The following is a 27,846-nucleotide window of genomic DNA, read 5'->3' as shown; positions in this document are numbered from 1 at the left end:
TTAAGCACCATGAGAAAACAAGAAAATTGTGAAAACACACTGGGAAACAGATACCAGGCAACAGCAGCTTGTGGCTTCGCTGGAGGAGACCAAACCCCTGCCTAGGGCCAGTCTGGATCCCACTGAGTGTGTATCATGGAAAGATACTCAACATCACTGCTTTACTCATCCAGCTGTTTTTAAAAAGAATGAAAGTGTCACAGTTCTGCCCACATAAGCTGACCCCAAACCTGGAATCACTATACCTTCTGGTGACTGTAGAGACCCCAGAAATCTCTGAGAGCTAAGTTTAACTGCACATTGCCAAAAAGCGACTATCTGGACACCTATCCAGGAGCTATCCACGTGATCCCCTGGCTTACACTGCCGGGAGATATCTGACACATATTTCGTTCACAAATATTTAAGGTCAGCGAACATTTAACAGTCAATCACAGAGTTTCCCAGGGACATTTCCAGTGACACATGGCCGTTCATCCCATGCTGGCTCAGTCCCTTGGGTGCTGGGTAAGACACTCACTAGGTAGGAACAACAACTGGAAGTCAGCTCGACTTCTAGACCACTTGTTGCTAGCGGTACCTTATCTAAATCTGCCTGGCTCTCTGTGCTTCATCATCTACTGCTCTTGGCAGCCCCCTCCCCCCCGATATTTTATTGAATAGGACAGAGAGAAATTGAAGGGGGAGGGGAGACAGAGAGGGAGAAAGAGAGACAGATACCTGCAGACCTGCTTCACAGGTCTGTGAACCATCCTCCCCTGCAGGTGGGGAGTGGGGGCTCCACCTGGGATCCTTTCACGGGTCCTCGCACTTCGTATTATGTGCACTTAACCCGGTGCGCCACCGCCCACCCCCTTAGACTTCTTTGATTAAACTTGGTAAAGCACAAATCCTCCTGAAGATACACGCCAGGAGCACCCTCCGCAGACTCTAGCCATCTCGGTATCTCCTTTTCTGTACCCACTAAACACTTCTGTACAGCACTTTGCAGCTTCTAAGTATATTTTTTCTGGTTTGGTGCTCAAACTCTCTCTGCTAGTGAACTATATTAAGTTCCTAAGGAGAGAGGTCGTGTCTGGTTAGTCCAGTGACATGTAATAGGTGCTCAGTAAACATCTGCTGAACAAACAATGTTGAAATATGCAATAAACATAAAGGTTGAAGACTGTGGACTTGTCTGCACACCAGAGCTCACAAGCTGGTGCAGCAGTTACCAAGTTGCCTACACAGCACAACGATGTAGGGAGTCATTCTACAGGCACCTCAATACTTGGAACCCACCATGGAACAACTCTGGATGCCTGGGCTTGAGGGATTCCGATTTTTGAAATTTTTTTTGTTTGTTTTGCTTTGTTTTGGATTCTTAGGAGAATGTAGATAATTCTAACCAGAGTCAGCACTGAAATTCACTGGTACAACACAACACAACACAACACAACACAACACAACACAACACAACACAGCAAATGAGCCCCTGATTGTGATGCAGCAGGTATGTTAGGGATGATATTACATGAAGGGTGCTTTCTGAGGACCTAGTTCCCTAGCAGGTCATTTCACTTAAAAATGTAGCTTCCATACTCTCTTCCCTGATCCAGCTTTCTGGCCCTTTTTTCAGCCATGACATCATCTCCCCAATAAATTGGATCCACCTGCATATCAAATATCAGGCTCAGAAAAAAAAATTAGTATAGTCATGGGCCCTTTGGAATATAACTAAAATAGGCCTACAAACTATCTACAAATCGGAGGAGACCCCCCCCCCCCAAAATCTTCATCTGCAATATTCTATCCTTTAGGTTCATGATTAGTAAACAATTTGTTTGGCTTTCTATGTTAACTCTTCCCCGCCCCACTAGGGAAAGAGAGAGACAGGCTGGGAATATGGATCCACCTGTCAACGCCCATGTTCAGCGGGGAAGCAATTACAGAAGCCAGACCTCCCACCTTCTGCATCCCACAGTGACCCTGGGTCCATATTCCCAGCAGGAGATGCTAGCAGGATGCGACCAGACTCCCCTGGACAGACAACCCCATCAATGTACCTTGGAGCTCTGCTTCCCTAGGGCCCTTCCCCACTAGGGAAAGAGAGAGACAGGCTGGGAATATGGATCCATATGTTAACGCCCATGTTCAGCGGGGAAGCAATTACAGAAGCCAGACCTTCCACCTTCTGCACCCACAGTGACCCTGGGTCCATGCTCCCAGAGGGATAGAGAATGGGAAAGCTGTCAGGGCAGGGGAGGGGATACGGAGCTCTGGTGTGTGGAGTTGTACCCCTCTTACTCTGTTTTTTGTCAGTGTTTCCTTTTTATAAATAAAAATTAAAAAAACAGGGACTGGGCAGTAGCAAAACGGGTTAAGTACATATGGCTTAAAGTGTAAGGATTGGGGTAAGGATCCTGGTTCGAGCCCCTGGCTCCCCACCTGCGGGTGTGTGTGTGTGCTGCTTGCTTCACAAGTGGTGAAGCCGATCTGCAGGTGTCTTTCTCTCCCTCCTCTCTTGATTTCTTCTTCTTTTTTTTTTTTTTTAAAAAAAAAACTATTCTATTTATGTATGAATAAGAGGGATAGGAGGAGAGAAAGAACCAGACATACATGTGCTGCCGGGGATCGAACTCAGGAACCTCATGCTTGAGAGTCCAACACTTTATCCACTGTGCCATCTCCTGGGCCACTCCTCTCTCGATTTCTTTCTTTCCTATCCATCAACGACAGTAATAACAACAACAATAATAATAACGATAACAAGGGCAACAAAAGGGAAAAAAAAAGCCTCCAGGAGCTCCTGATTCATAGTGCAGTGATAACCCTGGAGGCAAAAAAAAAAAAGTCGCTTCCCAGATTCTACTGGTATATTATGTATAGTGGGAAATATGTTTTTCTTAAAGGAGCAGGAGAACTTCCTTTCAGTGACAGGAATGACGTCCCACAGCAGTGACGTTAGACAGTCACATGTACCAAGTGGCTATCAGCATGAGGACCTGCATTTTATTTTGGTGATGCTGGGGCCTAGTGCATATGTGAAAATACCACTGTGTGCTTCACAAGGATTCTTTCTTTCTTTCTTTCTTTCTTTCTTTCTTTCTTTCTTTCTTTCTTCCTCCCTTCCTTCCTTCCTTCCTTCCTTCCTTTTCATTATTCATTTTATGAGCCTGAGAAGTTGCCCCCCGTGGTAAGAAGGCAACTCATTCTTCCATTTAAAAAGGGAGGAAGTGGGAAGACAAACAGAGAGAAGAGGCACCGTAGCAATGTGCCACCATCTACGCCGTTTCCCTTGTCCTCCTGTGTGAAGCCAGGGCTTCCCCCGATCGTATCTGAGGAGAAGCAGTTCTACTAATAATGCAGACACAGCGTGCGGTACACAAAAGAACCAGTCCAAGCAAGGCAAGGAGGAGTCCTGTCAAAGTTCAGTTGACTGTGGTTTCCGCATAGGAGGAGAGTAGAATCTGACGGAAGGCAGGGAGACCAAGTTTGGCACTGACTCCTCAACTCCTTATTCTGCTTCATGAGAGGAACAACCTCTCCCCTTGGTTACCATTACCATAAACAGCAGTGGTGACCAAGACCACCTCGGAAACAGGACGAGCGCTGGGAAAATGGCTCCCCTGAATAGTGCTCTGCTGTGTGTGTGTGCGTGCTCTGCTGTGTGTGTGTGTGTGCTCTGCTGTGTGTGTTTGTGTGCTCTGCTGTGTTTGTGTGTGTGTGTGCTCTGCTGTGTGTGTGTGTGTGCTCTGCTGTGTGTGTGTGTGCTCTGCTGTGTGTGTGCTCTGCTGTGTGTGTGTGTGCTCTGCTGTGTGTGTGTGTGTGTGTGCTCTGCTGTGTGTGTGTGTGTGTGTGTGTGTGTGTGCCAGGTTCAAGCACTGAGGAAAGCTTTTGCTGACCCCCTTTTCTTCCCCCTCCCTCCTCCCTGCTTCCCTGTCAAAAAAGATGAAGTACATTCCCACCAAGTAATCTGTTTGAGTTGCTGCATGAAGTGCTCACTGTGGCAAAGGGACAAGATGGGTCTTGAGCATGTGGGTGGGGGGTGGTTTAGAAGAAGAAGAGAAACAGGAGCCCTCAGAACTAGGACAGCACCTCCAGCAGCCAAACGGGCTACCCTTCGGGGTTACACGCACAGCCTCAAGCAAAAATAAATAAATCCCAGCGAGAAGCACAGCTGGTACTTGTTCCTAAGGCAGCAACGGTTCATCCAGCTCTTTCTGTTGATGAAATCGGGGAGATCCGCCGCACCGCATTGGGGGCATGACTGAATTAATGCGGAGAGCACACCTTGTTGTTCATCGAGCCGTCATTTCCTCCCATCTACTGCATGCGAGGCACCAGCTGTGGGGGGCGGGGCACGGCGCTATCGTCTTTGACGCCGTACCTATGCTTGCTCCACACAATACTCTGTGAAAGTCAGATGCCATTTTTCCTCTTAAAGAAATAATTCTTTTGTTTTTTAAATTATTATTTATTTGTTTAAGATAGAGATGGAAGGGGGAGATAAAGAGACCTTCAGCCCTGCTTCACTGTGAAGCTTCTCTGCAGGTAGGGACTGGGAGCTTGAACCTGGGTCCTTGTGCACTGTAATGTGCATGCTCTTCCGAGTGCATTACTGCCCGACCCTCGACACTATTTCCTCGGTTAAGTGTGATGCAATTTAAGGCTGATGGAAGTGAAATACCTTACTTGACTTTAACAAGTAGGATTCAAATTCAAGAGTTAGATTGCTTCAGTTTCTGTGAAATAAAGGCTGAGTATTACGGTGTTATGCAAAACAGTTAAGAAATTCCCAGATATCTTCTGCTTTTCTGCCCCCAAATTATAATCAAAGCTTCAATGAGCCCACTGGTACAGAAATTTTAAGTATCCTTTTATTAGTGCCTGAAACATTTACATACATGGACAAAAGTTTACAAGTCCTAAAAGCGCCACCCAGTGAATGATCAAAAAGTTGAATTAACCCTACAACAGTCCCTCCAAATCAGGAATGACAGCACCTCAAAACAGTCTCTGCTGCTACTTCCTAATTTTTTTAAAAAAAAATATTTATTTCTTTTTTGTTGTCCTTGCTGTTTTATTGTTGTAGTTACTGTTGTTGTTATTGATATCATCTTTGTTGGATAGGACAGAGAGAAATGGAGAGAGGAGGGGAAGACAGAGAGGGGGAGAGAGACAGACAGACACCTGCAGACCTGCTTCACCGCTTGTGAAGCGACTCCCCTGCCGGTGGGGAGCCGGGATCCTTACGCCAGTCCTTGTGCTTTGTGCCACGTACTTCCTGATTTTTTTATCCCACTCATCTCCTCAAAGAATTAGTATATGCTATAGTCTACCACAGTGTGTGAATTTATGAAATGAAACTAGGGTGGAAGTTACAAATTAAATGTGCCATTTAGAAGATGTCTTAAAAGAACATATATCTACCACAGAACTGACAACTGCCGTTCATTTACATTAGAAGCAAGGTTTCATCGGCCAGCAAGAAACTATAGCAAGGTATCAAACAAGCAGGATTAACAATTCGGATGACAGCTCTCTGTGTTGGTTTGCTTTTGCCCAGAGCCTTTAAAGAAGGCACGAGGCTATTAGGTTTCTGATTTAGTGAGACCGCCGATTGCCTGCACTGACCGGCAGACCAGGGCTACAGAAACCGGACGGGCAAGCCTTCCCTTGTTCCCTTGCGTCCTAGCGCTTCACACAATCATGAACACAAATAAAAGAGCCCACATATGTGACGTGCACACCTGCAGCCCACGGCGGAGGACCCTTACAAAAGGCAGCTCATTCGGCTCCATCAATTACTGGTTCTGTTGTTTTGCCTCCTGGGTTACTGCTGGGGCTCGGTGCCTGCACCATGAATCCACTGCTCCCGGAGGCCATTTTTTCCCCTTTTGTTGCCCTTGTTGTAGCCTTGTGGTGTTTATTATTGTTATTGTTGATGTCGTTCCGTTCGTTGTTAAGATAGGACGGAGAAAAATGGAGAGGGGAGGGGAAGACAGAGAGGGGAGAGAGAGACATAGACACCTGCAGACCTGCTGAATTCACCGCCTTTGAAGCGACTCCCTTGCAGGTGGGGAGCCGGGGGCTCGAACCGGGATCCTTAAGCCGGTCCTTGCGCTTTGCGCCACGTGCGCTTAACCCGCTGCGCTACCTACCGCCCGACTCCGTCAATAACTGTTCTTGATGTGATTCCCTCACTTTACAATGAGGCAAAATGGAGATGCAGTAAGGAAAGTAACTAGTATAAGGCAGAAATGAGGACCTGTCCAACTCCAAAGTGTGTGCCCTTCCCTTTATATTCTGCTACCTTCCCCTTCCAGGTTTTCTGCGGTGCTACAGACAACTGATTTCTTAGAGCTGTGGCCTCTGGTGAAGTGAGCTGGTACAGCAAGAATGGTCAGAGAACAGAAGATGAGTCAGAGGCCTTGGGACTCAACTTTCCAAGCCTCTTTTACCCTTGGGGACCGCAGTCTGCCATTTCTTGTGGTTACCCGTTGTTTATCTTAATTCTGTTTGTTTCTTCTTATCCAATGACAACATCACTTCTGTCTCCAAGAGGACAAAGTCACTGAGCCAAAATTAAAACTTAGTTACGCAGGTAACCTAGAATTCCATGAGCCACATGAACAAACTAGTTGGCAGGTGTGTCCAGAGCTGACTTTAACCTTGAACTTCCCCCTCTTTGCCACCAAAACACAACTGTGCTAACTGCAAAAAATGTAAAATAACAAGTTCACAGCAACGATTTCCCTCCTTCTTTCTATTTTCGCGGCGGTAACAGGTTGCAAAGCACAGCAGAGTCAGAAAAAAAGAAAACACATTTTTTGATGAACTGTTTTGCCTTTTTTATTTGTATCACTACATAAACGTAACATCTGACAAACTATAGACATTCTTCGCGCTCTCTGATCTGGCAAGTTCTTACCTTGACCGGAATTATATATCGCTTTTACGGACTTCTTCACTTTCTGTAAGGCTGTTCTATCTTGGTCGAGAGCCTGCAAGAGAAGAAGAGAGGAGAAACAGATGGTGAAAACTCTGGTTTTAAAAAGTCATTGCTTTGTTCAGCTGAGTGCCACAAAACCAATGAACTGGCATTTACTAACAATAAGCCATTTTATCAAGCGCACGTGGCACAAGGACCAGCCTAAGGATCCCGGTTCGAGCCCCCGGCTCCCCACCTGCAGGGGAGTCGCTTCACAAGCGGTGAAGCAGGTCTGCAGGTGTACACAGCACTTGTGTAGTTGTATGTGGTTTGGGGGTAAAAACAGGGTGAGGCGCTGGGTGGGACAGGAAATAGTAGGCAGGCACGCAGTGGCCACACTCAACCATGCCCAGTAAAGAAAATCCTAGTGGCCACAAGAGGTGGTGCACGGTGCTTCTCATGGTACCTGCATGTGGGAGGTCAGGAATTGGACCCCTGGCACTGCACACACCACAGTCATGCTCTGGTTTTTATCTCTCATTAGTAAACAAATCAAGGAACAAGCTTAAAAAAAGGCACCTGAGGGGGTTGGGCGGTAGCGCAGTGGGTTAATCACACATAGCAAAAAGTGCAAAGATGGGCATAAGGATCCCCGCTCCCCACCTGCAGGGGGGTCGCTTCACAAGCAGTGAAGCAGGTCTGTAGGTGTCTGTCTTTCCCCTTCTCAGTCTTCCCTCCTCTCTCCATTTCTCTCTGTCCTACCAACAAGGATGACAGTAATAACTACAATAATAAACAACAAAATGGAAAATGGCTGCCGGGAGCAGTGGATTCATAGTGCAGGCACCGAGCCCCAGATAACCCTGGAGGCAAAAAAAAATACCCCGAAAACTCTCCCAGGGCATTTACTCTCCAGGGATGAGGAGAGGCGAGCATCGCATGTGAGTAACATGAGGGGACTCGACTTCTCACCTGCTTTCAGAAAAATGGGTTAACAGGGTGGATTAGAACAACAGAGACAACAATGAATCCTTAGTACTATTCTCTAACTGCTCCTATGTGGTAGAATCCCTCAGGCGTTAACTGTAAGCTCCCTTTAGTAGACAGGATACACAAGAGCTTTACGCCCAAACCCAACCTTTGGGCCAGTTTTCTCTGAATAATGCAGCAACTGTTCCTGAGTTTGAGTCCCCGCCAAGTCTGATCTCCTAATCCTCAACGAGAAATCTCACTATGGGGGGCCAGGTGGTGGTACACAATGCAATCTAAGAGGACCCAGGTTCAAGCCCCTGGTCCCCATATGCATAGGGGAAGCTTCACAAGAATGAAGCAATACTGTAGATCAGTCTGTCTCTCTGTCTCTCCCTCTCTCTCCAAAATAAGTAGATAAAGGAATCTATAAATAAAATAAAACAATGAATGAATAAAAACTTAAAATCTAGAAAAATCTTATGGGGTCTGGGTGGTGGCTCATCCCGTCGAGTGTCCACGCTACCAAGCTCAAGTGCCCTGGGTCATGTCCCCAGCCCCCAGCTGCGGAGAGAAGGTTCACAAGTGGTGAGGCAGAACTGCAGGTGTCTGTCTTTCCTTATCTCTCAATTTCTCTCTGTCCTGACAAATAAAAGAGAGGAAAAAAGCTTACTTTGTTCTGCTTATTATATTTACATGTAATATATATAGTTCACAATAATATATAATATATAGTTCACAATAATATAATATATATATATAGTTCACAGCATAAACCAGGAGTGTTGACATTTACATTCTTTTTTAAAAAAAATATTTTTATATTTATTTATTTACTTATTCCCTTTTGTTGCCCTTGTTTTATTATTGTAGTTGTTATTGATGTCGTTGCTGGATAGGACAGAGAGAAATGGAGAGAGGAGGGGAAGGCAGACAGGGGGAGAGAAAGACAGACACCTGCAGACCTGCTTCACCTCCTGTGAAGCGACTCCCCTGCAGGTGGGGAGCCGGGGGCTCGAACCGGGATCCTTATGCCGGTCCTTGTGCTTTGCGCCACCTGCGCTTAACTTGCTGCGCTACCACCCGACTCTCTCTTCGTTTTTTCAAACTCCCTTTTTAAAATCTTTTATTTATTATTGGATAGAGACAGAGAGAAATTGAAGGGGAGAGGGGAGGTAGGGAGAGAGACAGAGAGACCCCAGGAGCCCTGCTTCACCACTCGTGAAGCTCTCCCCCTGCAGGTGGGGAACGGGGGACTTGAACCTGGGTCCTTGCACATTCTAGCATGTGTGTGCAACCAGGTGCGCCACCTCCTGGCCCCTCAGAATCATTTTTTCAGCAGTGGCCTCAGAATTCATGTTGAATCGTTAGCAGTTCATCTGTAAAGTAGCAGAGCATAAAGTTCATGCATTACTTTGAAAGGGGAAAAGTGTCTGCGTCTGACAGCTAAAGTCACAAGTAAGGCCGGGGGACATTTCTTTAGCTCCAGTATTTGGCAGAAAGCACACTTGGAGGAAGCTGTTGTTCCATAAAACAGAGCGCCCTCTGGAATTAACACCTCTCCCTCTCTCTTTCCTTCTCCGCTACAAAGTGTCATGCTCTCAACTAGCAGAAAAGCAACACCTGCAGTCACATTTTTTTGCAATGTAGTAATAACATTAAGCAAAGACTGAGAGAATAGTGGCAGATAATGTGAACTAAAAATTACCTCTCTCAGCCCACGAGAGGTATGTTTAAACATGTGCCTACATGTTTGGTATACATGTAAAGGTGAACAACTCAAAAGGGCAGATATGCATGAGGGAGCTGGCAAAGGAGAGGGAACAGAGGCTGGGTGAACACATAAATCCAATGATCTCTCGAAGTGACCAACACCTTCCCTGCCTACAGCTGCCTACGGCCGCTTAACATACTCTCTACATTGGTCAAAACTGAGGTGTTTTATACAGAATAGCACAGCCAACCTTGGTATGAAGACCTGAAACTTGATTTCATGCATATTGATCAGAGAAACCCTACTGGTTAAGCAGCATTATGTGAGAGCTGGCAATGATTCAGATGCAGCAACAGTATAGAAATCCTACATCATAATGGAAAATTCTACAGGAGTCTGAGGCCACTCAGCGCCCCCCCCCCACGTTCCAATGCAGGGTATTTGCACTAGCTATTCTCAAAGCCTAGAACTCACTTCCCTAAGCTCTTCTGAGAGCTGCCTCTTTCTATACAGACCTAAGACTCAAAGCCCTTTTCTCTACAAGGATATCTCTGATCAGTGTAAAACATTAACAATCACTTAGCCCATCCACTTTTTCTTTTTTCTTTCTTTTTTTTTTTTTTTTGCCTCCAGGGTTATTGCTGGGGCACGATGCCTGCACTATGAATCCACTGCTCCTGGTGGCCATTTTTTCCATTTTGTTGCCCTTGTTGTTGTTATTATAGTTATTGCTGTTGTTGTTGTATAGGACAGAGAGAAGTGGAGAGAGGAGGGGAAGACAGAGAGGAGGAGAGAAAGACAGACACCTGCAGACCTACTTCCCCACTTCTGAAGTGACCTCTCTGCAGGTGGGGAGCCCGGGGCTTGAACTGGGATCCTTACACCGGTCCTTGTACTTCGAGCCACATGCACTTAACCCGCTGCACTACCGCCTGACCCCCTATCCACTTCTTCTTTGAGACACTTCATAATAGCTTTTCTAAAGCATCATCATGACCCAAAGTGACCTATGACTTGTTTACTCTTGTGATGTTTAATCTCCTTCCAGGTGAAAACAGGGGCCTTGCCAAATTTCCTTTCCTACTTCCAACAGATGGTAGTTACTCAAAAATGCTCATGATACAAAGTAACCAATGGCTAACTGAGTCAATGAATGGCTTAGTAGTCTCAGCTACAGTAAGTGGTATACAACGCAATATTATTTGCCTTAAAAATGACTGAATGTGTGCTCACTTCGGCGGCACATATACTAAAATTGGAACGATACAGAGAAGATTAGCATGGCCCCTGCGCAGGGATGACACGCAAATTCGTGAAGCGTTCCATATTTTTAGATGATGATTAAATATTGGCTATAATTATTTGTAAAAAAAAAAAAAAAATGACTGAATGAGGTTTTGGATTCAGAAAATGTGGCCCTTTGTACTTCTTCCCCTAACAGTTTAAAACAGATTTTAATCATATATATATATATATATATATATACACATATATATACACACACACACACACACACACACACACATATATGTAGTCATACACACACGTAAGATATTAATGGTTTACATGAGAAACCTGCATAATGTAGGCCAGTGTTTTACACTGAAACAGTAGTTCTGGCATCTTTAAGAAAACTGTGAGCTATCCATACCCTCTCCTCTGAAGGTGCTTCCAGAGGAGAAATTAGCAGCACTGGAAAGAAAAGCACGACAGCTCTGAAGCAGGGACTCCTACTGGTCAATTGAGAGCTTCAAGAGAAAGAACTTTTGCTCACTTGGGGGGAAAACAGTGTTTGCCCCGTTACATACATTTCAGCTACAGTGAGAGAGGGGGCTTCGAAAACGCATTTTAATGGGTGTCTCTGCCTCATCAGCACCACAAAGCAGCTGCTCTTCTGTGGAACTCTCTGGGTCAGACCCGACTGTATCTGCCTTCAGCTTGTTGAACATTCAGAGAGGCAGGAGGACCGGGGAGCAGTGTCTCGGGGCAGCCGCACAGCATTGCACAGTCTGGGGGGGGGGGTTGTAAACATACACCTTCTCCTGCAGCCTGCCTCACAGCCGAATCCGGACCTCACTCACGCATCACGGGGTCGGATGAACCATGCGAGTAAGTCAGCTCTGAGAATGACCCGACTTGGGTTTTTATGTCGCTCATTCACTTAGTCTTCCATTAACTGTGCCTGGCACACGCTGAATGCCGCTCTGTCCCAGACACTGGCCCAAGTGTGAAAACCAGATATTCCCTCCACCTCTGTCTCTCCAGCTGCATGCCCGCTCACTTTCTTTGCCACAGGAGCCAACAACAAAACCCTTTGCTGGAATGAATGGGAAGTCGGGCAGGGCTTTTGATAAGACTGCTGAAAAGGAGTCATTCATCAAACACCAGACCTTACTTCTGCTGGCCTTCCCCCATACCTCCCCACCACTCTACTCTCTGCCTCTCCTTTAAGGGGGTATGCAGGTGGGCACCCCTCTCCTCGACTTGACTCGACTAAAAGTTCTGTAAGGAGAGCCCCAGGGGCATGCTTCTGTTTTCTTCCATCTTCTCTCAGACGACGTTCTGTGGGAATTTGCAGGACAGAGGCAAGCACACAGGGACACACAGGCACGGAGAGAGGGGCAGGGGTTGGTGAAAGAAGTCGCTGTCCACGGAGCAGAATACAGGTCCTCATGACGGCCGGCCAGGCCCTGTGCCATTCAGTTCTCTGCGCTCTGACTCCTGCTCCCACACGCTGTGCCTGTCATGTCTCAGCCAGGCTGCCGTCATTCTTAACCCCTGGGCTTTTCTACCACTGAGCTCTTGCAACTGCTATTCTCCTTGTTGAATCCTCCCTCCCTCTCAAAACTCTTCTCTGGATGGAAAGGGGCCTGGTATAATCCTTCCTTCTCGTGTCTTCACCAGCATTCTGCTTCAGTGCTGGCAAGCAGCAGCAACCCTGGTAGTGTGAGAAGTGGAGGCTCTGCGGATCACCCTGTGTGACAGCCCCCACAGAGCCGGCGGTTACAGTAAGCTCCCCTCCCCCCCGAAGCAGCAGCAGAGACACCGACCAGCAGCGCAGCGGAAGGAAGACATGTCAGCAGCCTGGTATGTGAAGAGAAGACCAAGATGTTATCATTTGTTAGTTTCAAGATTAGTCGGAGTGGAATGAGACTGCCACACAAGAGGAAATGTTCTACCTAAAAAAAAAAAAGAAAAAGAAAAAAAATCCTTTTTTGATTTGCATAACCCAGTTCAGCTCAAAAATGGAAAGTTGATATGCCATCCGAGTCGAGGTCTGAGAGCTGCTGGCCTCACTGTTCTCACCATTCTAGTCTACAAACTGCCCTTAAGGTTCAGTTTCCTGCATGAATATGGATTTCATAGGAACGGGTATTATTTGTTACTAGACCCCCAGGTGATCTGACCAGCAAACACCAGCAGACCATCAACTACTAAAGCTTTGGGTCTCCGTGAGCTGGTCACAGTCAGACCTAAAGAAAATATATTCTTGGGGGGTCAGGTAGTGGCGCATCTGCTTGCGTGCACATGCTACAATGCGTAAGGATCCAGGTTCAAGCCCCTGCAGGAGGAAAGCTTCACAAGTGGTGAAGCAGGGCTCCAGGTGTCTCTCTTTTTCTCCGTCACCACCTTCCCTCTTGATTTCTGGCTGTGTCTATCCAATAAATAAATAAAGATAAAAAAGAAAAAGGAAAGGAAAGGTACTCTTGTATTTCACAAATGTCCACTTTCTTGTGCACCCATAATTATCTGTGAGTTGCGTGTACACTCTGAGGGCAAGAGCTCACACCTATCATCCAAATACCCTGCCTCTATATTAAGAGCACCTAGAATCACAGATGCTTACATCCAGAGTGGTACTCAAAAATGCTGCTCTTTATTTTTTAACCAAAAATTTTCTTTCTTTCTTTTTAAATTTTTTATATTTATTTATCTATCTGTGTTACTTAGTCCTCACAACAGCCCTTAAGTGTTCCACTACCTACATTTCAGAGCTATAAAGGTTGGGACAGGATGAGATTCTGCTGTAAATCAGAGTGGGGTGTGTGTGTGTGGGGGGGGGGGTGTGGGGTGGGTGGGTAAAGGCACACTGGTGAAGACCCAGAGCCCCAGCGGGGAGGAGGCGGCCCAGGGGCTGAGCTTCAGACCTGCTAACATGAGGCCGGGAGCTGCATCCTTGGTGCCAGGTACTACAGAATGCAGGCTCCGCCCTCTCCTGCTCCCGTAACTGGCTCAGGAAATAACCACAAAGGATACTTTCTTCTTTATTGGGGAGGATTAATGGCTCACAGTCAACAGTAAACTACAGTAGTTTGTACACGTGTAACATTTCTCAGTTTTCACATAACAACTCACCAAAATGAATCTTGAAAAAAAAAAAAATCACTCAAGGACTGAATGATCACTAGACAAATGACTTGAAAAACCCTTTTCCTCCCTGTTCTGGGAGTTCTCTGTGAAGGAGCCAAAGAGGAATTGAGAGGGGCATTTCGCTTGAGAACTGAAAGTAGGTGTTTAAGGAAGGATGTGGGGGCTGGGGGAGGAGGACACAGAAGAAAGTAAAGTGGGAAGAAACCAAGGTGCGGCCTGCTGTGCTGAGTCTCTCCAGCCGCCCATCGAGCAGCTGGGCTTGGCTTGTCGGGAGCTAGTCAATGCCGCCCAGAGACGCACCTGGACCCTGCAGCCTTCAAGAATCTCACCAGCTGGCAACTAGGCTTGACGGTGAGCTTCATTTTCATTAAACAATTTTAGTTTAATTTCATCGCCGTCACGTGGCACAGAAAACAGGTTTAATATTAATAATGAAACATACACAGCATGTGACGATGTATAATGTTATGAAAGCCCCTAGAAGCGCTTTAAACGATCAGTCATTTATTTAGAAACACTGCTGAGAGTCACTGGTAGAGAAATTCCTGGCAAAATAAATAAATGAATGAGTGAAAGGAAAAAAATTCTTTAAAAATTCATGTATTAAAAGGCACAGAGTAGGAAGATGGATGAGAAAACACAACCCAACCATATTCTGTCTGCAGGAATCCCACCTCACTCAACAAGACAAACACAGACTCAAAGTGAAAGGATGGAAAACTATCACATAGGCCAATGGGCCACAAAAAAGGGCAGGAACAGCTATTCTCCTATCTGGCAAGACAGATCTTAAGATAAATAAAATTTAAAAAGACAGGAATGGACATTACTTAGTGCTCAAAGGATCAGTCAATCAAGAGGGCTTAACAATTATTAATATCTATGCACCCCCAAAGAATCCATCTAAATCCATCTAACATCTACTGAAAGAGCTACAGCAAGATTTTAGCAGCAACACAGTCATAGTAGTGGACTTTATCACCCACTCTCTCTCGACTGGACAGATTATCCAGGCAGAAAATCAATAAAGACATGAGGGAGCTAAATGAGGAGATAGATAAACTAGAACTACTGGACATGTTCAGAGTCATTCACCCCAAGAAACTGGAATACACATTCTACTGAAATCCACATGGGTCACTCTCAAGGATAGACCATATGTGAGGCCATAAAGACAGTGTCAGCAAATTCAAGAGCACTGAAGTCATCCCCAAGCATCTACTCAGACCACAGTGGCACTTAACAACAAACAAAAAAATTAGTAAAAGTCCCCAAATATGGAAACTCAACAGTACACTATTTACCAGGTACTGGGTCCAAGTGGAAATTAAGGAAGAAATCAAAATGTTTCGAGAGTTCAATGAAAATGAAGACACAAGCTATCAAAATATTTGGGGGACAGCTAAGGCAGTACCGAGAGGGAAGTTCATAGCCATGCAAACACATATTAGTAAATAAGAAAAAGCTCAAGTAAACAGCCTGACTGCACACCTTAAAGACTTAGAAGAAGAGGAACAAAGGAACCCTAAAGCAACCAGAAGGACTGAACTAACTAAAGGTAGGGCAGAAATTAATATAAATGCTGAAAATAAGAGAATCATACAAAAGATCAACAAAGCTAAATGTTGGTTCTTCGAAAGGGTGAACAAAATTGACAAACCTTTAGCCAGACTATCTGGCATTTCTAATGAAGCTCTCTCTGGCCCACAAGGTGGATGGGGATGGAATGCATTCACTAACAAATAACTCCTCTTCCCACTGGTCAGGATCTAAACTGTATTACAGATACTGGTAAAAACAAGGCAATTCTTCTGTAGGTGGGGGAAAGACAAGACAACAACTATAGATATCAACTTTTTGGGGAAAGGCACACCGAAGGGACCAGGTGGCCAAAGCAGGTGGCCACAGAGGACAAAGGGATAGATGGGGCTCACACTGGAAAGGGAGGCAGAGCCAGGGCAGAGTCAGGGCTGTATTCAGAGGATAACAGTTAGACAGAGTCACTGAGGTTTTAGAAGACTGTCCTGCACTTCAGGAAAAAAAAAAAAAAAAAAGAAGACTGACAGACTAATAGATGTTGAGCCAGTGTGGAAAGGGAAGAGCCAACAGGCAGGACATTTCACAAACAACTTCTCTCAACCATTCCTGTCTTGGCTCAATCCACTTCCTTCTTAGAGACCACACCCTGCAGGGGAAGGCTTCTTCCAACAGTATCCCCTGCCCCTTCACATGCACTCCCTTGGCCCATGGCACCAGGGAGTTCACTTCACTAGGTAGAGTGCACATTTTACCTGGAGTGGGGACCAGAGTTTGATTTTTGAAGCCACATGGGGAGACCATGGGCAGCAGGCCACAAGAGAAGTCGTTGGATGATGATGAGGTGCTTTGATGCCTCTCTCCCGAAACAATGAATAAACAGTGGTTCCGTGGTCTTGAACACGCATGGGGCCATGGGTTCATTCCCTGGCAGCATATTAGGGGATAATGGTAAAGGGTGCTCATCTGGAATCCAATGTCACACTCCTCTGCTCAACTCTCCAATCACCAAACCCTGACAACTCGGGGCTGGGTGGTGGTGCCCCTGGTTGAGCTCACCTGTTATGATGCACACAGACAGGGGCTTGAGCCCCCGGTCCCCACCTGCGGGGGAAAGCTTTGCGAATGGTGAAGCAGGGCTGCAGGTGTCTCTTTGTCTCTCTCCCTCTCTATTATCTCCTCCCCTCCTGATTTCTGGCTATTTCTATCCAATAATACATAAAGATAATAAAAAGATTAAAGGAAAAAAAACACCCTTGTTAACACTACTTATTTCAGCAGTACTCTTTCTGGAAAAGACTCTTGACTTGATCAGCCTCAGTCAGACGCTTCTGCAGCCTCTCTACAATTCTTTCCCTTTTAAAAATCTATTTACTTATTATATATGTTACCAGAGCACTATCCAGCACTGCCTTATGGTGGAGGAGGAGGCGGTGGTGGTGGTGGTGGTGGTGGTGGTGGGGGGATGGTTGGAACTTGAGACTTCACAGCCTCAGAAATGAAGTTTTTTTCATAACCAAAAATCTCCGCCTCCCAGCCTTCAGCTGGCCTCGTTTGTACTCCACATCAAGGTCAGAAACCCTTCAGAGAATATAAGCCAGGTGTGCCACTTTCCTAATCACCTGCTCTTCTCTGCGTCACCCCACATGAACGCTCACAGACTTCCTTTTGCCACATCTGTTGGTATGCATGAGACCCCTTCTGTTTCATTTGGTTTAAATCCCCCCTGCTTAACACTATTTTATTTACATAACCACTGTTAACAAGTTCCACCCTCCCTCCAGGGCATTTGTGGTTCAGTGATAGGATTCTTGCCTAATCTGCCCCCTCTTTGTCACACTCTGATTTTCACCAGTCACTTTTCTCTCCACCCTCTCTATGTCACATCCTGTTTCCACCCTACTTGGCAAGTATATATAAAGACAGCATTGTGAGTTTTAGAGTACTGTACTTTGAGTTTAACTTAGCTCGTCTTAGATTGCGCTGCGTCCTGCATGAATAAAGAGATACTGCCTACAACCCAGCCATGAGTCCCTGGTCGTCTGTTACCTGCCTGTGAAGCCAGCCCCGGTGAAAACAACCTAACCCGTCAAAAACAACACACATCTGTGCTTCTCATTGTCCCTTCCTTTTCATCACGTGCACTTCAAATTAACGGTGTCCAGACAAGTCCCTTATCTGCCCTCTGCGCCTCTAGAGAAACCAAGTTCCGTAGCTACCGTTCTCTCCTTCTGCAGTGGTGGTGCCTTTTCTCCATCATCATCTCCAATCTTATAAAGGTCCGCTCAGCCCTTGAGGCAATTATACCATCTCCTCTGAGAGCACCCTCCTTATATCCAGCAGTGTTATGAGAACACCTATCACACAGATTTGTTTTGAATACATTTCTATCACCGGCTTTCTGACCCCACTCCAGGACTGGTCTGGACCAAGTTCTCTCCAGCAAAACCTTGTGCAGGATCCAGGATGCGTCAAGCCCTTAGCTCGGCTTCCTGGGGCCTCTCGGACTCCCAGGCTGTAAATCTGGAAGACTGGACTGAAGACAGTCTCTCTGCAGGCTCTGCGCTGCTGAAAATGAAACACTTTTCAAGTTCTGGGAACATGATTTCTGGCATTTCAACTCTGACTATGACAGATCTCGTTTTATTTAGTGACTTAATACTGAACTGCAAAACTGCAAGGCAACAGGGGTATAAGTCCACACCGTTCCCAGCACTGGAGCTCGGAATCCCCAGTCCCTCCACCGGGAAGCTACCGCAGTTCTCCTAAGGTTGCAGATACGGGTTAACTCTTTCTTCGACCATCTGTCTGTATCGGTATAGGACTGCCCCACCTTTTTGAAGGTCCCATTTTCTCTTCCTTCCCAAGTTACACATAACCTATTACTACATCCAAATGTCCTTCCCTTTTTCTTCTCTCTTTGGATGGAGCTGGAGTTCAGAGTCCTCTGATCCTCTTCCCTCATCCTTTCTCCCCCATTGGGAGTATGGATCAAAACTGTTTACGGGGTGCAGAAGGTGGAAGGTCTGGCTTCTGTAACTGCTTCTCCGCTGAACATGGGCGTTGGCAAGTCAATCCATCCCCCAGCCTGCCTGATAGATTTTCTTTTATTTTACGCCCCTCCCCTTTTTATTAATGTGGTTCCAGGAGCTAACCCAGGGTTCATGTATGAGGCATGCCTGTACCCTGCTGCTGAGTCACCAGCTCACCACAGCGCTCACTCTGTCTCAGCACAGCTCTCTCTCTCTCAGTACAGGTCTCCCTCTCTCTATCTTAGCACAGCTCTCTCTCAGCACACTCCTCTTTCTCTCCCCCCCCTCTCTCTCAGCACAGGTCTCTATCTTAGCACAGCTCCCTCTCTCTCAGCACATTCCCCCCCCTCTCTCTCCACAGCACTCTCTCACTCTCTCTCAAGCACAGGTCCCCCCCCCCTCTCTCTCACTCACTCTCTCTCTCATTATTCTATGAAAAGAGAAAATGAGCAAGAAAGAGAGCCAGAGAGATGGACGCAAGCGGGGCTCACTCCCCATGAAGCTCCTCTGTGTCTTTGCGGCTGGTCCTGTGCAGGGGTACAACTCCAGGCTTCACGGAGGTCAGGCATGTGCTCTACTCAGTTTTCAATGAGAGCTTCTAAAAGTTTTAAAAAAGTAAACTATTTATGCCCTTTAATGTTACTGACATATAGCTGCATCTTAGAAAGTGACTCCAACAGGTGTTTCTGTCCCTCTGGTCTCCGCTTACAGGTGATTTAATATTTCAAAGGACAAAGGCTCAACAATTTGAGCCCACTGTTAAAATTCAATCTGATTACCAATTCGAAGTTTTAAGTGCTTAGACTGAAGGGATATACACTCAGTTCTTCTTCTTCTCCTTCTCCTTCTCCTTTTTATGCCTCCAGGGTTATTGCTGGGGCTCAGTGCCCGCACCATAAGTCCACTGCTCCTGGAGGCCACCCCCCCCTGTTTTGTTGCCCTTGTTGTGGTTATTGTTGTTGATGTCGTCCATTGTTGGATAGGACAGAGAGAAATGGAGAGGAGGGGAAGACAGAAAGGGGGAGAGAAAGATAGACACCTGCAGACCTGCTTCACCGCCTGTGACTCCCCTGCAGGTGGGGAGCTGGGGGCTCGAACCGGGATCCCTACACCGGTCCCTGCACTTGGCACCATGTGCGCTTAACCGGTGGCGCCACTGCCCCACCCCCATATACTCATTTCCATGGTCTATGCATCAAAAAGTCTGAGACATTCAATTCATTCCCCCCCCCACTCATATTAATTAGTGATTTGTGAGACTATGGATTAATAGGAGTGTATATTAACACCATTCTCACCACTAAAGGCCTGTACTCCCCCCATGAAGCTGAACATCTGCCTCCCTCTCCCCCCAGAGATTTTTCCATCAGGGCCATTGCAGTTCCTAAAGAAATGCCTCCACGTTGGGCGCCAGATGTCGGGTCCCTCGGGGGAACGAGCCAGCCCGGCTCCCACCTCTCGGTCTGGCTTGTTGGCCACCAGCGCTTAGATGGAGGGTAGGGAACCTCGGGCCAGCAGAAGCAGGGGTGAGCTCGCTGAGGGGTCTCCTGTCGGGCTAGCTTCGCGGACGGGAGAGAGACGACCAGGGACTCATGGCTGAGCTGGGAAAGCAGTTCAATCTTTATTGACGAGCGGAGGTGCAGTTCAACAATCTAATCTCTATTCATTAGAAAATCCTGTCCTTAGGGGAGTTGGCGGTAGTGCAGTGGGTTAAGTGCACGCACGTGGTGCAAAGCGCAAGGGCCAGCATAAGAAAACCCTGTCCTTTATATCTCCTGAGGCGGAAGTGTCAGGAAGAGGAAGTACGTAGGATAGGGGGTGGGGAGAAGGGAAAAGCGCATGAACCAGTGGGGATTAAACCAATGAAAACAATGATTATGTAAATAGACCACAGCTTCAAGCAATGCAACAGAGGGGGTCTTAGAAGCAGAATTTAGAAAGCAGACCAACAGTCTCCCAGCATACCGTGGTGGGGACAGCACGACAAACCCCCTCAGGCTACCGTGGTGGCGGACAGAACCTTTTATTGACGCAGCTACAAGTTTATAAAGGGGCAGCTGTGCAGGGGAAGTAGCCAGCTGGCCCATGTGATCAATATCTCCTTATAAAAGAGAGCAAGGCAATGAGAAGGTGTGGATGGTGATGCAGGAACAGGGAAACAGGAATATAAGGAAGGAAGGCGAAGCCCACCAGAGGAAGGAGGGGCTCGTAGGAAGGTTGGAATTCCCCTGCGTACTCTGGCCACATCTCGCTTGACCACAAGGCTGGCATACCAAGGGGAGTCTGATGGACGAGCTTGTGGGGGGGGGGGCAGCCATCCCTGCTCAAACGCATTAGACCCACATGCCACAGTTCAAACTCAGTCAAATTCTGCCTTGGGTTTTCCTTTCTGTTCTTCTTTCTCAACTTCTGTTTATGAGTGGGATCATCCCATACTCTGCCTGACTGACTTCCTTAGGCAGACAACCCTACCAAGTCCCGGAGCTCTGCTTCCCCAGAGCCCTGCCCCACTAGGGAAAGAGAGAGACAGGCTGGGAGTGTGGATCCACCTGTCAACACCCATGTTCAGTGGGGAAGCAATTACAGAAGCCAGACCTTCCACCTTCTGCACCCCACAATGACCCTGGGTCCATACTCCCAGAGGGATAGAGAATGGGAAAGCTGTCAGGGGAGGGGATGGGATATGGAGCTCTGGTGGTGGGAACTGTGTGGAGTTGTACCCCGCTTATCCTATGGTTCTGTCAACTCTCCATTTTATAAATTAAAAAATGTTAAAGAAAAGACAAAAACAAGGTAAACAACTGGCAGGCACATGTAAGACCTTCATGAAGGATCTTCTAGTTAAGATGCCTGTGAAGCTGAAAGGAAAAGGTCATGTGTTCAGCTCAGCCTTTAATTCCAGTAAATTTAATGTCCTTTTTTTTGTGCATTCTCTTTCAAGAAATACTCTTTTTTTTTAAAGTGCATCTGTCAATATTATGAAATAAGCACTAGTAATGAGTAAATAGAGTCAGCAAGTATTATGGGCTGAAAAATTAGTAAATGGTAAAGACAGGTCCCATCCCTCTCCGCCGCCATTAGGGTAATCAATCATCAGGGCTCGGTACCTGCAAGATGAAAGTGCTGCTCCAGGTGGCGTCTCTCTCTCTCTCTCTCTCTCTCTCTCTCTCTGTCTCTCTCATAGGACAGAGAGAAACTGAGAAAGGGTGGGGAAATGGAGATAGACAGCTGTAGACCCACTGCAGGTGAGGAGCAGGGGCCCAAAGCCCGTCCTTGTGCTTGATGATGCGTGCTTGATAAGGTGTACCTGAAAAGGTGTGCCTAGCTGGGTGCTCCACCGCCCGGCCTCCCAAAGCCATGCTCTTTACTCAGAAAAGTGTACTTCTAAAATCCACGTTCCTTTCACCACAATGGACTGCGCTTCCAATGAAAAGCAGCTTCATTCCAACGGGGTCTTGCCCACGTACACGCCATGCTAGTCTCTCTCTAAGTGCTTCGTCTCCCTGACTTCACCGGAAAGACCCTCAGGGAATAAGAGTCACAAGCCTGGGGCTCCAACCTCCTGTGTCTTCTCCAAAACAAACCTCAGAGCTGCCACTGCGGATCTGGTTATTGTTAAATAACGTTTTCTACAGAACAGACAGACCTAATTTGACAGAGGAAACCACAAAATTCCAAGACCTATTTGCATGCAGACGGTGACCAAAAATGAAGGGCTGCTTCTCATGAAAACTTGGATCTCGTGATATTTATATATATTTGGAGAAAACATGTTGTTTAAAGACAAAGGAATGGGTAAGTGGCATTTCTCAAATTGTGATCTGCAAGATACTCTTTTCTGAGAGATGCTGAGAAATATCTGGGAGAGGGAAAGGGGGTTCCTAACAAATTTGTGAAATACTAAAGGCTCACTCACTATACATTCTTCCAGATACCAACGCTACATCCAATTATCAGAAAAGAATTCGTTATTTTTATAGATTTATTTATTTTTATATTTATTTTCCCTTTTGTTACCCTTGTTTTCATTGTTGTTCTTGTTGTTGATGTCGTTGTTGTTGGATAGGACAGAGAGAAATGGAGAGAGGAGGGGGAAGACAGAGAGGGAGAGAAAGACAGACACCTGCAGCCCTGCTTCACCAGAAATGTTAAGTTGAAGAGAGGTATGAGAGCTACTGTTGTTGCTAGCTGCAGCTGCTAAGCGCTGGACATTTTCTTCTTTCACAATTTTCTTGTATAACATTGTACAGTTTCTCTAGAACTTGACTTACGAGCCTTCAAAGAGTGTCTAGTCACACAGTCAATGTTCCCGTGTTCCCTCAGTGATTGCAAAAAGAGCCAACCAAAAAAACTAAGTTTCGTAGAAAACGAGGGAGAAAAAGTACATGCACGCGCTCAGTCATCTCCTTGTGGCCTTGCAAACTGTACATTTAAAAAATTAGTAGAATATTGTGTTTCAAGAGCTCCTGTCTGGGGCCAAAAAGAAAACTGTAATCACAGCAATTACCTTGTGAACCTCTAATTTCTGTTGTAGCTCTAAAGTTCGGAGCAGCACACCCACCCACAAGCATCAAGGCTCTTTCATCTTGAAGCAATTTCAGCTCCATTCTTGGGAAAATAATAATTATAGGTACAACAAGGTATTTAGAGACCAAAAAAATATAGTCATGAGAACACCATTTCCATATTATAACATAATGAGTGTTCCTTAAAAGAATTAAAACCTAGACTGGAAAGGAGCTTTCTGAGTCACATTTTTTTCCCCCCCAGGATTCTACCTCAGAACAGAACGGTGTTTGCCAGCAAACCAGTTAGCAATCACTGAGCTAGTTGGCCTTTGAGCTTCCTACTGGTCCTGGGGTTCTAAAGTGTCCTGCTCAGCAGCCAGCGAGGTAGTGAGATGCAGTCTGCAGACCCCACCTCAGCCCTGCCACACAAGCAAGTGCTGCATCAGCTGCCTCCTCAGCAGCCCACGTCACAGCCGTGTCCGTAGTGAGTTACTGCACTCCATGTAGACGCAGCCGTCGGGATGGAGCTGGGAACACAGTCGGCACTGAGCGGGCGGTGGCTAGGACTTGCAGGAGCAGGTGCTCGGACCCATTTTCTCCAAGTTCTCAAGGGATCAACTATCATCAGCAAGAAGAACTCTTCTCTTCCTCCTCCTTCCAAATATTTTTATTATCTTTTTTCTTTGTTTATTTGATAGAGATAGCCAGAAGTTGAGAGGGAGAGAGACAGAGACGCCGGTAGCCCTGCTCGACCATTCGCAAAGCTTTCCTCCTGCAGGTGGGGTCCAGAGACTCAAGCCCGGGTCCTGGAGCCCTGTAGTGCGCGCGCTCAACCAGGTGCGCCACTGCTCAGCCCCTGCAAGAATGACTGTTACAGACCAGTGCCAATATAGACAGGAAGCCAAAGGAAAAAGAAAGGATGGGAAGGGAGGGGAAGGGATGGGAGGGAGAGGAGGAAAAGGAAGGGAGCAGAGGCTTAGACCAGCCATCCAGACTCGCTCTTCAGATCAGTGAGATCACACCAGAGTGCACTCAAGGCGTTGGGAGAGAAATATCGCCACGTCTATTTGCATCCTTTGCGTCACACAATTACATACATCGGAACAGAAGAGACTCGGCATACAACTTGCACCGTGTGTTCAAAAAGTTCCTACAAGTGAGATGCACAAAAAGGCTGGAAAACACTGCTCTGCTCACAAACCCGCGGCCTTGCTGCGCTTCCATATGAACGACAGTGTGGTGAACGTGGAGCGCGGAGACAGAAATGCAGCCGGGAGCTCTCTGTGGTCCTTGTACCGCCAGAACCGCTGTCAAGCGCTTCAAAGGCACTTACGTTCGACTAGTTCAAGGAGACTTATGCGCCTCTAGGGTCGGAGCTATGTTATCTGCACTAGCTAAGGAGTGGGAACGAGTCTGGACACATGTCCACGGTTGGACTACGGGCTAATGAAATTCTGGGCTCTGCTGCAGTTTGCAGTTAAAGACATGAGTGTCCCTTGGGGCGAGAACGCGTGGCTGGAGGTGATCTGAGCACTCATGTAAATTAGGAGGGAAAAGACTCTTAGTGCGTGGTCCCGTCCTTCACTTTCACAAATACGGTTGCTTACAGAGTAGATTTAAACATCTACTTCTCAGCATGGCTGTCAAGTAATGAAGTTTCTATTAATAATGATAGGGTGTTTTTTTTTTTTTTTTTTTTGGCTTTATTTTTGCATCCAGTGCTGGGGAGTTGTGCAGATGCAGTCACAGCTGCCACATTGTCCCCTCAGGTTACTGCCAGTTCCCACGAGAGTTAGACGATATTCTCGGAGTGCCTTTCCCAACCAATCCTGTCCTGACTCATCACTCCTGGTTTTTGCCCTATAAAGCCCTCCTACGTCCGCCTCTCTCTCTCTCTCTCTCTCTTGCCCGCTGTTCACCTCAGTGAATAGACGCAAGGGAAGGGTGCTGTGTGTAGCGGGAGGCAGCCATTTTGCTAGCTCCACGTGGCCCGAACCACTGCGCTCTCACCCAACCCTGAGGTGCCCTCGCGAATAAAGTATTGTGCTCCCTCTCCACTCCCTCCGGATCTCCTCTATCTCTCCTCCGCGTCGCAGCCCGACACTCCAGGGTTCGAATCCACTGCTCCTGGAGGCTATTTTTTTCCCTTTTGTTGTTTTATCATTGTTGTGATTATTATTGTTGTTGTTGATGTCACTGTTGTTGGATAGGACAGAGAGAAATGGAGAGAGATGGGGAAGATAGAGGTGGGGGGAGAAAACACCTGCAGACCTGCTTCACTGCCCGTGAAGCGACCCCCTCCCCGCAGGTGGGGAGGCGGAGGCTCGAACTGGGATCCTTACGCCGGTCCTTGCGCTTTGCACCATGTGCGCTTAACCCGCTGCACTATTGCCAACTATCCCAATAAGGATAGTTAAAGTTGCATGTGTTTTTGATCATGATTAAGATACTCATAGGACTAATGAGTATCTTTAGCATATTAATAATTCACAGGCCCCAGACATAGCATTCAAAAATGTCTCCAGTTTTTGACTTCTGAAAACCAGTCACAATACCAGAAATGTCACAAAGGCCTAAATTACCCTCTTGCAAATCAGAGTTGTATGTCATTCAGACCAGCAGTTAACTCAAAGACAGCTTAAAAGCATGCGACAGCTAATGCATAATGCCTTCTACTTTAGGGCCGTACTCCAAACACACAACAGCTAGCCCGTAACATGTACCCTTTCCAATTAAGCTCCCTCAGGACAGCAATTCAGACAAAGTGTCCTAATGGCAGGGGAATGCTGCCAAGACCCCGGGACCTATTGATTCAGTGTTCCTTGAGGGAAACAGGAATAAGGACCGGAGTGTGTTCTAAGCACACATAAATACTATACTTTACAGGGATTGGTTCCATCGTGACAAATATTCCTACTTACAGGCATTTAAGAAGCTTTCTATAAGTCAAATATTTGAAATTCAATCTGAACTCAGCTGCTTTCTTCAGTAGCTATTATTATGTTATTAAGTTAGAGAATGAATCACCTGGAAGTGTACAGAGTATAACTCTTGGGCTCCAGGTCTGGGGTATACCAAGCCACTCGATCTGAGACTGGTTTTTCAGAGTTATCTGGGAAAAGACCTTAATCTCCACTCTAGGGAATTCATTCATTTAACATATATCCAATGTTAGGAGCCCACATCAAGGAATAGAGATATGATCTCTTACCTCAAGGAGAGTGATAGATTATGACTTTAATTATGTTTAGTAGGTAGCTAAACAGGAAATATTTTTTATCTACTTATTTTGCCTCCAGGGTTATTGCTGGTGCTCGATGCCTGCACTATGAATCCACTGCTCCTGGTGGCCATTTTTTCCCCCCATTTTTGTTGCTGTGTCATTATTATCGCTGTCGTTGTTGTTGGACAGGACAGAGAGAAATGGAGAGAGGAGGGGAAGACAGAGAGGGGGGAGAGAAAGACACCTGCAGACCTATTTCACCACTTGTGACTCGGAACCTCCCCCCACCCCGCAGATGGGGAGCCGGGGGCTCGAACCGGGATTCTTACACCGGTCCTTGCACTTCACGCCACCTGCGCTTAACCCGCTGTGCTACCGCCTGACTCCCTCTGACAACTTTTCAAAATACTGCTGGGAGTCAAATTAAAGGGATGATAAGGGCTGCAGCATTAAGGGCTCTAAGAAGGCATGCTGACTCAGAGTCAGTGATTTTATTCACACCGAGCTGTGTTCCCAGTATTCTGCTAGTTCTTTCCCGACGTACCAAGCTCTGCAGACACTATCTGGGGAGGGGCGGTGGCCTGTATCTCATGCAGTAACTACAACGTCCATCCTCAAGCAAAGCTGCTTCTCTGCAAATGTGTGACCAGCTGCAGTGTCAGCACGATGGCAAGTGGCACTTGACTCTCAAAACGCCCCAGAGAGCCTCCGGGTGACTCTACTTCCGAGAAGTCAACAGTTTCTTCACTGTCCTTGACAGCCTGTATGCACAAAGAAGTGGTTCAGACAAGAACAATAATGGCGGCCTTGACAGGTGAAGTGGTACTTTGTGATGGTTTTGAGGCCCCGTGAGCTTCTGTCTCACAGGAAGCTGCCTTGTGAGGAATAGGATTTTAGGGCTTTCACATACTTAGAACATCCTTAAATTTGAAAATCAGCTCACCATTCTCCCTGATCTGTCTCCGTCCTGCCCGATTAACAATGAGGAAAACAAAGGGTCTTTAGTCAGTGAGTTTGGGAAACACTTGACCCTGTGCTTGCTTCTGAGAATTAGAAACCTGGATCCGTGTGCAGAGCGATATGCTAACCGGATGCACCACCACCCAGCCCTAGAGCCACTGTTTGTGGGGGCTGTGTTGATGGCAGCAGACTGGGCCTTGTCTGTCAGTGGACAATTTGCTAATGCACTGGGGGAGGACGGGTGTTGGGGTCCATTTTACTTCTCCCGGGGGCAAAGATGATAATCCACTCACAATTAGGTTAAAACATAGAACTAACATATTAAAAATGAGATTATTATTTAGGGAAAACATTAGGGGCTGGGGAGAGAGCATAATGGTTCTGCAAAAAGATTTCTGTGCCTGAGGCTCTCAAGTCCAGGTACAATCCCCAGCACCACCGTAAGCCAGGGCTGAGCAGTGCTCTGGTTCCTGTTCTCTCTCTCCCTCCCTTACTCTGAATTTCTAATTAAAAATAAGTAAATAGAATACTGAAGAGAAAAATGTAGACAGTGTGAGAGAGGGGCGTCAGATCATCACTCTGTCACAAAGGAGACCTGACACATGACGGTCTGCCATTCT

At 46.6% G+C, this 27,846-nt stretch overlaps 1 protein-coding gene and 1 non-coding gene across 5 annotated transcripts in view; one reads left to right on the top strand and one right to left on the bottom strand.

Annotated features, from left to right (window-relative positions):
• ASAP1 (ArfGAP with SH3 domain, ankyrin repeat and PH domain 1) overlaps positions 1 to 27,846 on the bottom strand; it is a 422,920-nt gene that overhangs the window by 175,125 nt on the left and 219,949 nt on the right. For all 4 annotated transcript variants that reach the window (XM_060201453.1, XM_060201446.1, XM_060201440.1 and 1 more), the window contains one exon: positions 6,914 to 6,986. In XM_060201453.1, the coding sequence (XP_060057436.1) occupies positions 6,914 to 6,986 (73 nt within the window). The remainder of the gene's footprint in view (positions 1 to 6,913; positions 6,987 to 27,846) is intronic.
• On the top strand, positions 10,822 to 10,928 carry LOC132542687 (U6 spliceosomal RNA). Its single transcript, XR_009553655.1, has one exon. It is a non-coding gene; the product is annotated as a U6 spliceosomal RNA (small nuclear RNA).

The sequence above is a fragment of the Erinaceus europaeus genome, chromosome 1 (assembly GCF_950295315.1).
Source record: "Erinaceus europaeus chromosome 1, mEriEur2.1, whole genome shotgun sequence".
In the NCBI taxonomy this organism is placed as follows: Eukaryota; Metazoa; Chordata; class Mammalia; order Eulipotyphla; family Erinaceidae; genus Erinaceus; species Erinaceus europaeus.
The sequence above is the reverse complement of the archived record's forward strand: the minus strand, read 5'-3'. Positions and strand labels throughout refer to the sequence as shown.